This window comes from Euleptes europaea, chromosome 8, assembly GCF_029931775.1.
Source record: "Euleptes europaea isolate rEulEur1 chromosome 8, rEulEur1.hap1, whole genome shotgun sequence".
NCBI classification, from domain to species: Eukaryota; Metazoa; Chordata; class Lepidosauria; order Squamata; family Sphaerodactylidae; genus Euleptes; species Euleptes europaea.
In genome coordinates this window covers 24,968,121-24,984,162 of record NC_079319.1, presented here as the reverse complement: position 1 = coordinate 24,984,162, position 16,042 = coordinate 24,968,121, and the positions used below count along the sequence as shown (strand labels likewise).

Genomic DNA, 16,042 nt, shown 5'->3' with positions numbered 1-16,042 from the left:
GAAGTGAAGCCAGTTACTTGCAAACCTTAGCAAGAGATTGCCACTGCATGTTTGTGGCAGACACTGGAATAATCAGAGAGCCAAGCAAAGAGAGAGAGAGTCGGAGTACTAGCTGCAATGCCTCTTCCTCTTCGCTTGACTCCCTTGTGCCGAGTTTACCAGCAGCAGCATGGAAGCCAAATGTAAAGTGTGAAGTGTGTGTGTGTATATAAAGTAGAGACTCCTTTCCTTTCCTTTATCCCATAGAAGCTATTTGATCCATTGATCTTGAGCAGCATAGTTTTAAATCTATTATTTGAGGGATATAAGGACTGAAATAAATGTTGCCACCGCCAGTGTAGCCTTGGGATCCCTATCACTTAATAAAAAAGGCATTATATCAGATACAGAGGAATAAGATTTGTCTGTTAAAAGGGAGCGATATACCATGCTCTAAGATCCTCACAGAAACGACATTCCAAGAGCACACGAGCTAGTGAGTCAATGGAGTCGGAAGAGCATAAACAAGTCCTTTCAGAGTTTGGTAGGTTCAAAAATCGACCTTGCACAACCATAGAGGAGTTAGCATTTAATCTAGCTAGAAAGAAGGCTCTGGAGATACGAGGAATTGTCAAGAAATAGGTATAGGCAGGCAAACCATGTGGTGGTGGTATTCCGAAAAACTGAGATGAGCAAATGCAACGAGCACGAAAAGATGTGCTAACTTAATCAACATCTTTGATACACTTTTTTATAAAGTAGAGATTCTGTATGGTGTTTGTGATGTATAGAAGCAAAGGTAGGTGGTTATTCTGGAGCAAAAGTACGTGATCTTGAATATTTGGGTACTTATTTGCTCACAAACCGCATCTTGCAACTCATCACGCTGCTGAAACACATGACAGCGGTGCAGGGAAAATGGCGATTAGGAGTAATGAACCAAAGCAAGTAAAGGACAATTAATTTACTAACTATGATTACTCTGAAGAATGAAACCAGTATGGCCCCTCTATGTTCTTAAAGGCCTTAAGAATATTTGCAGTCTGAAATCAGGACAGCCCAGCTTCTGGAGACTATTACTCAACAACTGACAGTGCTATTCATCATCTCCTGCTCACCTCCTATTTCTTTCATGTTACTTACACTACCTGTTGCTTCCAAACACCTGTCCTCAGACAAATCATTAGATAGGTAGGTAGAAAGACTGAGATGATAGACAGAAAACGTTTTTTGGAATGTTTTCTGGCAACAAATATGAGTGGATTTTTTAAAAAACATTATTATGTTGCAAGCCTCCTTAGTGAACACTGGTCTGTGCAATGATTATAGAACTTTTAAATGTAACCTCTCTTAAGGGAAGGGCCATGGTTCTGTGGTAGAGCGTCTGCTTGGCATGCAGAAGGTCCCAGGTTCAACCCCAGGCATCTCCCATTAAAAGGACCAGGTAGCAGGCCATATAGACCTCTCTCCATGAGAAACTGGAGAGCTGCTGCCAGTCAGAGTAAACATGACTGACCTGGATGACTGACCTGGACAGTGGTCTATTTTAGTATAAGGGCACCTTCATGTGTCCCCTGCTCTGCTATTTCTGAGCCAACCGAAAGTGCAAAACAAGAAACAGCAAGTTGCACGGGAGTTTTTTGTAACGATCCTTGTCTGATCTATGCCGCTCGTGCTGACCCTCTCCAGGCTGCCAGTTGCACTAACCAGTGTCAGCATGGAACGGTTCTTACACCCTACATCCTACCCTGTGCTTGGCAGTTCCATGGTAGCCTGAGTTTAAACTAAAGGTTGACTAATTTAGAACACAACAAGCAATAACAGCCAAAGGATGAGCTCAGTAAAAGTATGCAAAACAAGCATATTTGCCTATATTTACTTAGTTTTTTTGTTTCTGATAGTCGTGGCGATATGGAGGAAGCTAGGCCCACTGGAAATCTACTAAAGTACTCTCTGGTTCTGAAGTTTTCATAAGATATTGCTCATCTACTTCACATCCACTATTGTGTCTGCAAGGACTAAAAACTTTTGTTCTTAAAAATGAAAGCAAAGATTCTTAGAGATTAATTTCTGCACTTATGCAAAATACACAAAGCTCTAGCATCTGTGCCTAAAAAGGACCCAAAAGAATGGATCTGTCTGGAAGAACCCATAGTGGGCGCATCAAACCAGTTTTATTACCTGTAACAATCTGATTCTCTGATTTATAGGATCATGTACATAACAATGGTCTTTTATGCATGGCTGTTTCACTCGCCGGCACCCCTCCAACGACTTCGGGTCTTTGCGTTGATTATGCATGCTGTTTCTGACCATCAGAGGTCGCCTCGCTCTCCCTCTGCGTTTCCCTGCGTTTTTAGAGACCTGTTATATCTCGAATTTGAAAACGCGGGCAAAATGCAGGGAAACGCACGGGAAGAGCGAGGCGACCGCTGACAGTCGGAAATGGAATGCAGAATCAACCCAAAGACCCGAAGTCGCTGGAGGGGTGATGGGGGGTGAAGCAGCCATGCATAAAAGACCAATGTTTGCCCTTGCTTTCCTGGCATGGATGAAGAGCACTCTTAGGACCCAAATGTTTGCAAAAGAGCTGAATCATCTAGAGAAGTACAAGATTAGAACAGGATCAAGAGAAAATGATAACAAATACAGCTTGCCTTCCATGCATCTGCTTTCTTCTCATGTTTCTGAATTAAGATATCTTCTGCAGCATCTTGCAGGTGCGGCTGAATGGGGGGGGAAAGTAGTACGGTTATTTTTAATATGCTCAAAGCAAAACTCAGACCTCTGTGTTTGAATGCTAAGCATTGTTACATACAGCAGTGGGCTATTCTGCTCTTTAGCCAGATGTACTTGACAACGTTTGGATTTATTGCTTTCTCCCTAGGAAAGGATATTACTATTTCCACCAAGGTTCAACAAGCACAGGGTCTGGGTGGCCAGATCGCCAGCACCGGTGACCTTAAAACAAGAAGGAGTCTGGCAAAAATACATTGGCTTGCTTCCTGAAATATCTGAAACGGGTCATTTTCACAGTCAAACTAAAGAATACACAGGAAATCCATGGTCAGGATTTCGGTTAACAAAAAATACTGAAAGCAGCCAAGGTGGTGTTGCTGAGAGCAGAAGGGCTAACCTTCCTCTAGTGCTGATTCTTGATTTAAATGCCCTTTCAAGTTTGGAAAACATACAGGTGCTTATAGGGATCCCTCCCCAAAAAAGGCACACGTAAAATCTGAAAGAAATCTTTAAACAAACAAAAACAGGATTTTATTGTTCCTTCCTTTGGCAGGCTGTGAACAGGCCATTTTCTCCCAGCTCCACTGCCATAAAAATCAATGAACTGAAGACTCTGCAAACTCACCAGTTTTTCCTCTCTGATGTGGCACCAGGCTCAAAAGCTCTTCCCACCCAGAAGACTCATTGTGCAGCATAGCAAATAATAATTCTTTCATATAGTCAGACAAGGGCCTGGCTGATAGCCAGTCACTGACTTTGCCTGCTTAGCTATTGTGTGGATGAAGAAGAACTGAGAACCGTTCCTTACAGAATAGGCAGGCCCAGATGGGAGAAATTGTGGAGCGGGCAGTGTGAGAAACAGACGAGGCGGAGTGTCGGGGAACCCAGCTCATTTTCTTTGGGCTCATTTTCGACTCGGCTACTCAGCAACTTCCAGCTTCTATGTGGGGCTGGATTTCATTTGTGTGCGCTTGTAGAGGGAGCGGTTGTGTATGTAGGAGGAATTCTGCAGCTAAGATCAAGCTCTCTGCACCCCCAGCCTCCCACTCCAGGAAATGTGCCAGATGTGAAATCAGACTTCTACTGCCTCTTAAGTCTTCGGTGGCTAACAGGAATACCAGAAAGACGGAAGGTGGGTGGCAGTGAATTAGACCCCCAAATGCCAAAGTCATTACTTCTCTATGACACTTTTCACAAATGAGCTACTTGACCATTTTGTCACAGAGTTTCCGGTCGCCAAAACAATCCACCGCAAAAAACACCCTATGCTGCAGGGTAGGTATGTGACAACGTTACCTTCATTTTTTTCTGTGGCCCAAATTCTTCACTTCTCATAAACAGCGGCAACCACTTTTTCTCTAGTCTCATCCGGACATACTTTTGAATCTCCACCAGGATCAAGGGAGGAACTTGCTCATGAAGTACGCTTCCCCAGCCTCCACCTAATTTCATTACCTAAAGAATGCAAACACACCAGTGGACTAGAGAAACTCTGTGGCCAAAAAAGAAGGTTATGAATAGCCTCGATGCTCTTCAGCTACTGACCCCATGTGTACCCTCTGTGAAAAATGAAGCTGGATTCACCTTACCCTGCAATAGTACACTTCCTTGAAAGTAACTCCAAATAATAGCTCACACTGGTTATAGGCTATGTCACAGTAGTGAAGAAATATAATAGAGGAACTCTTTTGTTCGTCATTTTTTTTTACTTCTGAAAGAAATAGGAAGAGCTCAAAAGAAGCCTTGGGTTCTTTATGGGCTGTACTTTATATGGTTTTCTTTTTTAAAAAGTAATTACATTGATTGTACGTCTTGGCTGAGAGATGTAACTCATCAGGCAAAAGGGAATGTCTTGGCAATTTTCTCACACTATTTTGGCAGGGATTTTCTTAGGGTCCCCTGACTCAAGGTCATAAACATGAAGCCCAATTTCCTCATTTATTTTGGATGTGGTTAAAGTCATTACATGATTATTTCACCACGGCAATTTCACCTTGTGGATATTTCTTACCAAGGTCTCCCCACATAGCGGCAGGTGATTTTAACCACATCAGTGATAATGCTTGAGAATTAAGCCTGCCAGTGGCATTTTAAATGTCATAAGTCACCAGATGAGCCAGTTATATGTTAAGGAATTTTACAGAACTCCAGGGACAGGAGACACAGCCAATCCTCCCCGTTAACCAAGTGTGAAATGTTGCTTTGGCTTGCAGAAGAACGGACCTCTCCAACTAAAAGATCAGGCTAACCAGCTTCGGAGAAACAACACTAAACTAAGACTTCAGATGACTGGCTAAACAAAAGTTTCAGGCAGTGATTTTCAAAACTTCCTGCCAAGAGAGAACATTTTCTTAACCGACATATCAGCTAAGGAACCTCTGCCTGTTTGCCACTGAATCCCTGTGCGCTCCAGAAGGCTCTGAGGCACATGCCAGTGTTCATTTTCAGTTCACACATGGGACCTTTTGGGCCTCACTGTTCCAATGCATGATAAGTGACCTGCACCCTAAAATGCAACCCAACACTTTGTGGCCATTTATGCTTGGTAATTAGCAGCGAGTTACAGGCTGAATTGCCCTTTTTTTTTCTTTTCACGCTGAACTGTCATTCAGGAAGTGACTACGAAGCCGGCACATACCTGCTTCGCATTCTTAAGAGTCCCTTTAATGCGACCTTTTGTGTTTGCTCCGCCCCCGCCTCAAAGAATCTCGTCAAGGAAGCATGCAAAATGACAGCCGCCCGTTAGCTATGCAAACAGCAGTTGGCTAATGGAAGGAACGAAGGAGCAGGCGAGTTGGGGGTGGTGGAATTTCTCCTTTTGCGTTAGGACTGTGAATAGGCATTTTAAAGGTCGCATTTAAAAAAGGAGGTTTGAGCGAGCATCAAAACTGACGCTGCATAAATGGCCTGTGACAACTGTGCATTACAGCGGAATGTTATGATGGGCAAGCAGTCTTTTAACAAAGATCATCCAGAACTAGAGATTTTCTAATGCATAGGCAAGCTTCTGAGGAATTCCAAGCTTCTCTGGAACACGACTGCAATATTCACATACAGCCACAACTCTGTAGTGTCACACAGGTCTGGTTCCAGGTTTTGGGGGGCCCCATGCAGAAAGTGCCCAGGAGACCCTGTCTGCCCAACACCAGCCTATCCGTGCCTGCCTTTTCGTCTCCCACTTGCAGGGGCCCCCAGCAGCCTGTGCCTCCTTTTCCCATGTGCAAGCCCACCTACCACCTATGCTCAGCTGCCTACAGCACCTACACTCCCTTTCCCCGACAGCACTGGCTGGCGTATGCGGCTGAGAGTGCTGCTGCCGTGGCCACCAGGAGTGCCACCACTATGCGCCACCGGCAGGCCCTTCCGCAATTACACTGAGCAGCTGGGCCCACTTCAAGCAAACAGATGGGGAAGGCATGCAGGCAGGTGGCAGGGAAGTGTATGGGTGGGTGGGGTCAATGGTAGTGGGCCCAACAGAAGCCCTGGGCCCTGGCAAATGCCCCAACTTCGGGTATGCTGGTGGGGGCCCTGGCATTACATCATGGAAAAGCTTTTCCATGGTGGCTATGTCACAGGTAAAAATAGGTCGTGTAAAGAGCCCCATGGCGCAGAGTGGTAATCAGAACAGATGTTGGTACTGCAGTCCAAGCTCTGCTCACAACCTGAGTTCGATCCCGACGGAAGTAGGTTTCAGGTAGCTGGCTCAAGGTTGACTCAGCCTTCCAGCCTTTCGAGGTCGGTAAAATGAGGACCCAGCTTGCTGGGGGTAAAGGGAAGATGACTGGGGAAGGCACTGGCAAACCACCCCACAAACATAGTCTGCCTAGAAACGTCGGGATGTGACGTCACTCCATGGGTCAGGAATGACCCGGTGCTTGCACAGGGGACCTTTACCTTTTTAAAGAGGAAGGAGATATGACGCAGTGGCAGAGTACAGGCCTTGCGTGCAGAAGGCCTCGGTCCCTGGTATCTCCATCTGAAGGGTCTCAGGGTTAATTCACATCTTACAGAGACAGGTGGGTTCTGTGCCTCCCTGGTGGACATGGGCCTGATAATGATTAGAACCACAGTATGAGGGATATGAGGGGGTGCTTAAATCACACCATTTCCTTGACCTGAAATGATTCCAGGGAGCTGCTACTTGTCCTGTTGGGAAAACATGTGTGTATCTACCATGTGTGTATACGTATCCCCAACGGGGCAAACAGCAACTCTCCAGGGCTTTTTGGGTTAGGAAGGCTTAAGCATGGCCACTGTCATGTTCTGAATTGGGCCTGTGTGTGCCACAGAGCTCCAGAACATGTCTTTGCAACATATGACTTGCCAGATCAGAACAGATGTTGGGAAAGGCTTTTCTCTGCCTGGGACCCTGGACAGCCCGTCAAGTCGAAGTGAGCAGTACTGAGCTAGATGGACCAATAATGTGATTCAGCATATAGCAGCTCCAATTGAGAACCACAGTACATATGATGCACCAACTATCATCTGGCTAACATAAATATTTCAGTGAGCTTTAAAGTAATGTGAGAATGAACATGCCCGCCATCACCATTTGTGAAGACTCTGAAAGCAACCACTGACCTGCTCTTGCTCCTTTTTCGTAGCTGGGCTGTTGGGTCCAAAAAAATACATTTTGTTTAGGTATTTATTTTTAATCTCCTTCGATTTTTCTTCTCTTTGTCTTTTGTCCTTGTGGAGCATCCTCCTGAACTGCTCAATGTCCATCCAGCACAAGAGGTCGGTGCTGCAGAGAAACCAAGGAGAAACTTCTATGTTGCCATTTTTAAGGTTTTAACCAAGGCAAACAGCCACGATCACCTGGGGAGCTGTCCATGTGCAGAAAGCAATTCGCCACATCGGCTGGGTGGTTTTTACCACACCCTTGCAGCAGTCCTGAGGACAGCATGCAATTGTGTGGTGAAAGTAACCTGACCTGTGCGGAAAGCAGATGCACTGACAGACGGAAACAGATATCACCTGGAATGAACTAAAGAGGCCTCTGCAGCTATAATATGTCCACTGGCCTTTAATTGCCCATAAGGAGACACTCACGTCCCATTATATTTCCGGAATGAATGCTGAGGCTGAGAAAGAGGCCCTTCCAAAGCAGCAGTAGCTACTCCAGTTCCATAAACCCTTTGGTCCAATCTCACAGCTATCATCTCAATCCACTCCCCCCCCCCATCTGAATGGGACAAGGAGCTGTCATTACTTCCCATCATCAGTGGGGCAAGGATCACATTACTTTCCATCATTTACACAAATGAGAGCCAGCGTGGTGTAGTGGTTAAGAGTGGTGGTTTGGAGCGGTGGACTCTGATCTGGAGAACTGGGTTTGATTCCCCACTCCTCCAACTGAGTGGCGGAGGCTAATCCAGGTGAACTGGATTTATGTCCCCACTCCTACACAAGAAGGAGGGGCTGTGGCTCAGTGGTAGAGCCTCTGCTTGGCATGCAGAAGTCCCCTGGTTCAATCCCCGGCATCTCCAGTTAAAGGACTATACAAATAGGTGATGTGAAACACCTCTACCTGAGGCCCTGGAGAGCCGCTGCCAGTCTGAGTAGACAATATTGACTTTGATGGACCAAGGGTCTGGTTTAGTATAAGGCAGCTTCATGTGTTCATGTGTTCAAGCCAGCTGGGTGACTTTGGGCTAGTCACAGCTCTCAGAACTCTCTCAGCCCCACCTACCTCACAGGGTGTCTGTTGTGGGGAGGGGAAGGGAAGGTGATTGTAAGCCGGTTTGATTCTTCCTTAAATGGTAGGGAAAGTTGGCAAATAAAAACCAACTCTTCTTCTTCTTGTTCTAATAAAGCTATATAAAAAGCTACATAAAAATAAAGCTATATAAAGCTCTGTCAGTGCTCACCCAATTGCACAAGCAGTCTGTGGAGGGTGACATTCACCCTTCGGTACAAGGTGGCTCAAGGGAAACAGAGGCAGCACATGACCCAAGAGATGCTCCCCAAGCTGCCAAATATTGCCACACCAAATGCTGTGGACTGGGCGGCAGCTGTAGAATACAAGAGATGCATCCCAGGACCTCCTGTGGAAAGTAGGGTGGGAAGGAAGGGCTTTTTGGATTCAGTGACGCAGATGTTTGGGACAGCAGAATGTCTTGGGCCAGAAGCCCTTTTATATTTTCAGCCTGAAAAGTGGAATATCTCATGCCTCTTCTATTGACGGGAATGGGATAGGCTTAGTGGACAGGCCAGAAGGGAGAGGGAGATGCTCCATGTGTGCCCTGGAGCTCTGGATAAGTGGGACCCTGGAGAGGAGCACACATCTGTGTTACTGCTGAGACCCATTAGCCAAGAACACAGAGCTTCAAGAAACAGCAGGGAGACCCTTGCTGGTAAAAGAAAGAAAGCCCTGCTTCACTACACCCGTCTCATTCTGCAATAAGAAATATATGGCGAGATAGAAATATCAGCAACACAAACTCCTTTTGGGAAAACGTGGCGAGGCCCGTGCTAGCGCAGAGGACATACCTTGCAGAGTGCTGTCTGAGGAAGCATCGGAACTGCTCCATATCCAGTCTGTTGCGTATCAAGTCGGCAAGCCTGTACGACCCAACTTCGTCAGGGGCTTCACTTGGAAGCTCTGTGCCTTTAGTAGTATCAAGAGGCCCTGGGATCTTCTTTTCAACCGCCAATCCCTAATGAAAGAATTGTGCGAGGCAATCTAGATAAAACGAGTAAACCTTTTCATAACCCCGTTGATGCCTTCCTACATTTTGCTGACACAGTCTAATCTTTTACAGAACTGTCTTTCAGGGCCACACTTAAAGGAGGTCACAAGGGCAAAGATCTGGGACAGGGAACGCTCTGCCAAGAGCTACAGTTGATGGCTTGTGTGGGAGTCAATCGACTACTGAATGGGAGAGAAAATGTGTTGAAATCAAAGCACTTGGGTCCCCGAGATGGGTCATAACATGACTACAAAGAAGTCTTTAGGTCTAGTCTCCATCTTTTTTGGGGGGTGGGGGAGAGTCAACCAAATCAGGTACTTATTTATAGCCTCATCACTTTGACTCAACACCATACAAATCAACTGAATTTCTTCAAGTGTGTGTACATGCCCTTCTGAAGGCCACAGATATCCTACCGTTCGTGTAGGATTGCCGGGTCTCCAGCTATATATATATTTTAAAAATTGCTGGTGTTGCACACAGCACAGCATCACTTCTGGTTTTCCCTGGAAGTGACATCGTGTCATGTGCAATGCCAGCGCCCTCCATGTTCCCGCCCTCCCATTTCCCACCAGTTTCTAAAGCAGCCATCAGCTGCTAACCCTACATTCACATAAATACAAGTCAAACAAATTCCTAATAAAAGGTATAACTGTAAGCCATATTAACAGACAACTGCCTGAAAGAGAGGCCCCTGTGCCCTATCTTGTCCAGCTTTCCAGGGGAATCTGGTTGGACACCGGAGGAAACAGGACACCGGACTATACGTAGAGCATTGGGATCCAGCAGGTTTCTTCTTAGCTTCTTATGCCTCACAATGAAATGGTACCAGGTGAATATCTGTAATAAATGGCCAGATTATATTCCCCCCTCTCTATACCAGCCTTTGCATTAAAGGCTCACCACAGCCTTCAAGCAGCTGTTATGCCACAGTTTGTTTGAACTGGGTCTTCGTGAAGGTCACTTAAAAACCAGCCACACTGAGCAGTGGTCTGTACAGTTCTACAAATTCCTCAACATTTGGTCACCGTTAAAACGCAGAAGTGTTAACTTCCTGGTGTGCTGGGCAAGAGGGAGAGAAAGAAAAGAGTTTGTTTTTGTTAATAGGTGCTTGTCTTACCTCATCCTTCTTGGAAATGGTCTCCTCATGCAAAGCCTGCAGCTTTCTAAAGTACACTGAGTCCAGCTGTCGAGTTTCTTCCACCAGCTCCACCTAATAAAAATAATATCTTATGTCATCCACACAGTACACATTATAGAAAGAAAGACGAAGGGGGTAGGAGCGGCAGATCGCCAGTGACAGTGGGTAGAAAAGAAAGACGTTTGCCAATAACAAGACAGATGTTTAGAAGGCATATCTCTGGACGTTGCATCCTTGGAGCAGATGATTCAAGGAGATTTGCTGAAGTGGCTGAACCAAAATTTCCTCTCAGGGTGGAACAGATTCTTCATTTCAAGGGGAGGGTGGGGGTCATGTACAATAGGAAAAGGAAATACTGCAAAGATACTAAGGCTTAGAGGAAAGTAAATGATAGATAAAATATTTGTGTTCAGAAGGAACCTCTAGTAATTTAATATAAACTTACTCAAATAAATGTTTTAAATTTGAGGCTAAAGAAAAGAAAGTAGAGGGAGAGTCCTCATGATTCTAACACCAGTGAAAAGAATGTGGCTATCACGAAGTAATTAAAAAGTGACTTTTAATTTTGCACTCTCTGTCAAACTGTCCTGCATCTCCTAAGTAATCCATCCTAGTTTCCATATAATATCTTGCGAGACCCTCAGAACAGGCAGGACGTTTTTTTTTTTTTTTACTTCGCTTTCTTGAGCCTGCGTGCCACCCTAGCACCCAGAGGTAGCGCTGAATTATTCTTTTAGCATTGTCTATAAACAAAAATCGGGAACAGCATTGTGGTTCTCCCTCTCTGAAGCAGGACTATCATTCTATCTGTCTATTCATCCATCTGTCTACCTATCCATCAGTCCGTCCATCCATATGCATCAATTGCAGTGGGGGAAGACATTTATTTTAATTACATTCATATCATGCCTTTCTTCCATGGAGCTCAAGGTGACATACGTAAGGGTCCAAAGAAGCCTCCAATCCAGGTATGGACAAGATCCAACCTCCACAATTTCAGCAAGGTAGCACAAACATAGTATTAAGGATAAAACCCTTCTTTAAAATTATCTGTAAATGCCCCATGAATACCTAGCATGCCTGGAAATACTGGAGTGAACTTGAAGTCAACACTCAACTAGGAACAGACTGTGACAACAGATCAAAAAACTGCTCCTCTACACTGTGCTGAGAAGATTCACCTCACCCTAATGGGAACGGTGGATGAAACTTCATGCACAGCAGCCAGGAATTAAAAGCCAAATGGTTGAGAGTGGCTACAGACAGAAGCAGCACCCCAGACATGATGCGGGGTTCAGCCTCTCACAATTGTTTGCAATCCTACAGGTGATGCTCAGTGGTGTGACTGTTTTCCCCAAGGCATTTTTCAACCAAAGCAGCTTTTCAGTAGCAATCTGTATTAAAACTTCAAGCAATGGGTAGGGAGAGGTTATATTTTTACCACCCAGGACTTTTCTTACTGAAACCGCCCCTTCCAGCCGCTCTCTGTCCCTTATGGGAACTAGTACCTGTATCCTTCTGCAATGATTTCGTCGAGAAAAAAACAACCTGCGGGAAAAGAAATAAGCTCCTCTTCCCAACCTTGCATTAACTTCCTATCGAGACTGTAACCTCCCACAGCTGTTTGGAGTTAAAAAGAAGTAACAGTAATAACAACAACAACGATTATGTGCCGACAAGTCAAAACTGAGCCAAGGCAACCCCAGGACCATGGGGTTTTCAAGGCAAGAGATGAACAGAGGTGGTTTGCCATTGCCTTCCTCGGCATAGCAGAGATAAAATATTCACATATGGACTCCTGGCAAGAGTCTTCACACCTTTCCCTTCCTCTTTCTCCTTTCCTCTCTTCTTGACCTAAGCCCTATTCACTTTATAAAGGCAACCAAACATCCTTATCCTGTCCTCTGCTCCTTTAGCCTTTGCCAAAACATACACACATACAGCCCCTTTCTACGTTTCATGTTATACTAGCCAGTTAAGGAAAGGGATGGATTCTTCAGATTTGTTCCACTAACGGAGGCGCTTTCCTCCTGCAGAAGGAACCCTCCCCTGACACAAGATGCTCTTCCAAGTAAGTTTTTTTTGGGAAATGTAGAGATCCAGGAAGGTCCAGATCTGAACTTAACAGTACTCCTGCACCCTATTTGCTTGGCACCATCTACTCTTTAATTACCGTTTCATATGTAACTCTGTCTTCTTCTAGCATCTTCATCCATGGAACCAAAAGAAGGCTGAGGATATATTCTTCTGCTGGATCAAAAAGATCCTCAAATGGTGGCTCGATTTTCCGATAAATCTCATCTTTCTTAATCTGATGTAGTCCAATATCCATACTGGCAGAAGGAGCAATGTAAGAGGCGTAAAGGAACTGGATAAGTGGAAGAGAAGCAAACGGTTGCTTAATTATCTGTCGCATAGTGAATATATACAACAAAGAAGGGGGGGAAGAATGCATTTTGTGTCATATCAGCTCTAATTTTTATTCTTGATTATTCCAAAGTACAGGAACTGCTGTAGATGCTTTTCCTCATGCCCCCCACCCCCACACCGCTTATTAAAATGTCTGCTTTCCTCTTCAAATGATCCTTAGGGCTGCTTCACACATGAATGATCATAGTTTGAGGACTGCAGCAACAAGTGCTGATGTGCATGAATGAGCCATGCCACAGACAGAATTTTCACAACACTTCTCATCGTGCAAACACAATGCTTTTTAATGGAGACCATCAGTCCATCTAAGTCTGGTGAACAACACAGGCAGCAGAATGAAGTTGGAATGAGGTGGCAAAGCATGAAGGTTGCAGAGTAGACTGTACCACTTTAGGCTGCAAGAGGGGAAACACTAGTACGACCAGGCCCAGCTGGAATCTGCCTGTTGTGTTAAAAAGGTAAAGGTCCCCTGTGCAAACACTGGGTCATTCCTGACCCATGGGGTGACGTCACATCCCGACATTTACTAGGCAGACTTTGTTCACGGGGTGGTTTGCCAGAGCCTTCCCCAGTCATCTTCCCTTTACCCCCAGCAAGCTGGGTACTCATTTTACCGACCTCGGAAGGAGGGAAGGCTGAGTCAACCTTGAGCCAGCTACCTGAAACCAACTTCTGTCGGGATCGAGCTCAGGTCGTGAGCAGAGCTTGGACTGCAGTACTGCAGCTTACCACTCTGCGCCTGTTGTGTTAGTTGTTGAGAAAGAAAGAAAGAAAGAAAGAAAGAAAGAAAGAAAGAAAGAAAGAAAGAAAGAAAGAAAGAAAGAAAGAAAGAAAGAAAGAAAGAAAGAAAGAAAGAAAGAAAGAAAGAAAGAAAGAAAGAAAGAAAGAAAGAGGCAGGCTATGAGAGACAAGAATAAAACCTAATGTTAAGAATCATGACTTGTGTTGTCTCCTTGCCTATATCAAGCTACACAATACAAACTACCCTATAACCTCGGTTTGTCAGATCATTCTGCTACATATACTCACATAAGATTGCCAACTGTGGGTTGAGAAATTCCTGGAGATTTGGGGGTGGAGCCTGGGAAGGGTGGAGTTTGGGGGAGGACCTCCGCAGAGTATAATTCCATAGAGCCCACCCTCCAGAGCTGCCAATTACTCCAGGGGAACTGAGCTCTGTGATGTAGAGATCAGTTGTAATTCCGGGAGATCTCCAGCCAGGCCCCACCTAGAGGCTGGCAACCCTAATTCACTATAGTTGTTAAGTGCATTGGAACCAGGTTGATTTCAAACAATGATCAAAACAGCTCTTTAATGGAAGAGTCAGTGAGGTCATGCTCGCTGTCCTGGCCTCTACACATCCATCTGATCTTTTGACAAAGCCTACGGGCACATAGCTTGCAGGCACGTAAACTCTGTACAGACATGACAGTGAATTGAATCGAGACAGAGCTAAAAGGAACCATACTGGATCAAATGTATGACATGTCCTAGCTGCCTTCACAGATTGTAAAGTAAATTGAAACTGAGCAGATACAGCTGTAATTAGGCACAGAATGGTACCAGAATTTATATGGAAGGATCCTAAATACCAATAAGGCTATGGTTACGTCACATTTTAATGCAATCCAAGCTTTTTTACATGCAAGCAGTTAGGCTACAAAAGAACAGGCCAGATATTAATCAATACAACATCTCTAAAAAACTGCTTTTTAATGAAAAGGATTAGCCATTTTATTCAGGCTGAGAAAGGCAGCTTCAAAGCTAAACTGATTGCCCTCCAATGACGCATAAACCGACACATAAGCGCTGAGAATAGCGAACGATGAAAGGAAGAAAAAAAAGTTTTCCTTGCTGGAAATGTTCTCTCACCAAATTGTGTTTTTAGTGGCTCAGATACCATCTTCTTGTTTTACACACTGGGAAAGCAGCAGGCGCTTGCTGGCCCGCTGAGCTTAGGCCTCTCCTATAGAACAGTTTCTGGCTTGATGGCGCTTTGCAGGTGGCTACATTCTCTTATACTACAATAGTCAAATGGAAGCTGCTTGAAACGCTACTGAATTCAGACCCTTCTCCATTTCTATGCAGCAGTGCTGCCAAAATGACAGGTTATAGATCAAGCCTGAACTGTCCCTACAAGCTAAAATGACTAAACTGAGGCTATCGTACTTTGGTCACGTTATGAGAAGACAACTGTCACTGGAAAAGACAATCATGCTAGGAATAGTTGAAGGCAGCAGGAAAAAAGGAAGACCCAACATGAGATGGGTTGTCTCTTTAGAGCACTGGTTCCCAACCAGGGGTCCGTGGACCCCCAGGGGTCCGTGAGAAATAAATTAAGATCCGTGAAACAAAGTTATAAACCCATAATAAATTAATATTTTCAATTAAAAGTTCTCTATTATAAAAATATATATTCAAATATTATTCTAAGCTTAATGTTTAACTAACAGTTATGATTAAAGTTTATTTTCAAATTGTTGGAATTTTTATTTTGAACCTTGGGGTCCCTGCACTGAACAAAAAAGTCCTTGTGGTCCCTGGTCAAAAAAAGGTTGGGAACCACTGCTTTAGAGGAAGCCACAGCCCTCAGTTTGCAAGACCTGAGCAAGGCTGTTGATATGATGTTTTGAATTAGAATGTTATTTCAACACATAATCATAGAGGGTTACCGCACTTGTATTCCCAGTGATGTATTAAGAGTTTGAAAATGTTATAAAAAATACTGTTCGCACTTTCTATGTATTCCCAGCGATGTATTAAGAGTTTGAAAACGTTATAAAAAAAACTGTTCGCACTTTGTTTGGCCCCTTTAGCTGTGAAGACGTCTTCCAACCATTTATAAGCCGTGGTATCCAAAAACCCTTTTAAAGCGATGTTTTTTATAACATTTTCAAACTCTTAATACATCGCTGGGAATACAAAGTGCGGTAACCCCCCAGGACATACATTAAAAAAAAAAGAATACATTTGACAAAAACAACAGAAAAACCAAGAAAACATTTTTTATACACACACACACACACACACACACACACACAAAAGGTATATAAAAGAGTAT

The 16,042-nt window shown here is 44.4% G+C and overlaps 1 protein-coding gene across 1 annotated transcript in view; it reads right to left on the bottom strand.

Annotated features, from left to right (window-relative positions):
• The window catches only part of RGS22 (regulator of G protein signaling 22), an 89,399-nt gene that overhangs the window by 19,495 nt on the left and 53,862 nt on the right, over positions 1–16,042 (bottom strand). Inside the window, exons 16-21 of the mRNA XM_056854883.1 lie at positions 12,725–12,919; positions 10,531–10,623; positions 9,211–9,377; positions 7,300–7,462; positions 4,015–4,173; positions 2,637–2,705 (exon numbers count right to left, since the gene is read on the bottom strand). Coding sequence (XP_056710861.1) covers positions 2,637–2,705; positions 4,015–4,173; positions 7,300–7,462; positions 9,211–9,377; positions 10,531–10,623; positions 12,725–12,919 — 846 coding nt within the window. The remainder of the gene's footprint in view (positions 1–2,636; positions 2,706–4,014; positions 4,174–7,299; positions 7,463–9,210; positions 9,378–10,530; positions 10,624–12,724; positions 12,920–16,042) is intronic.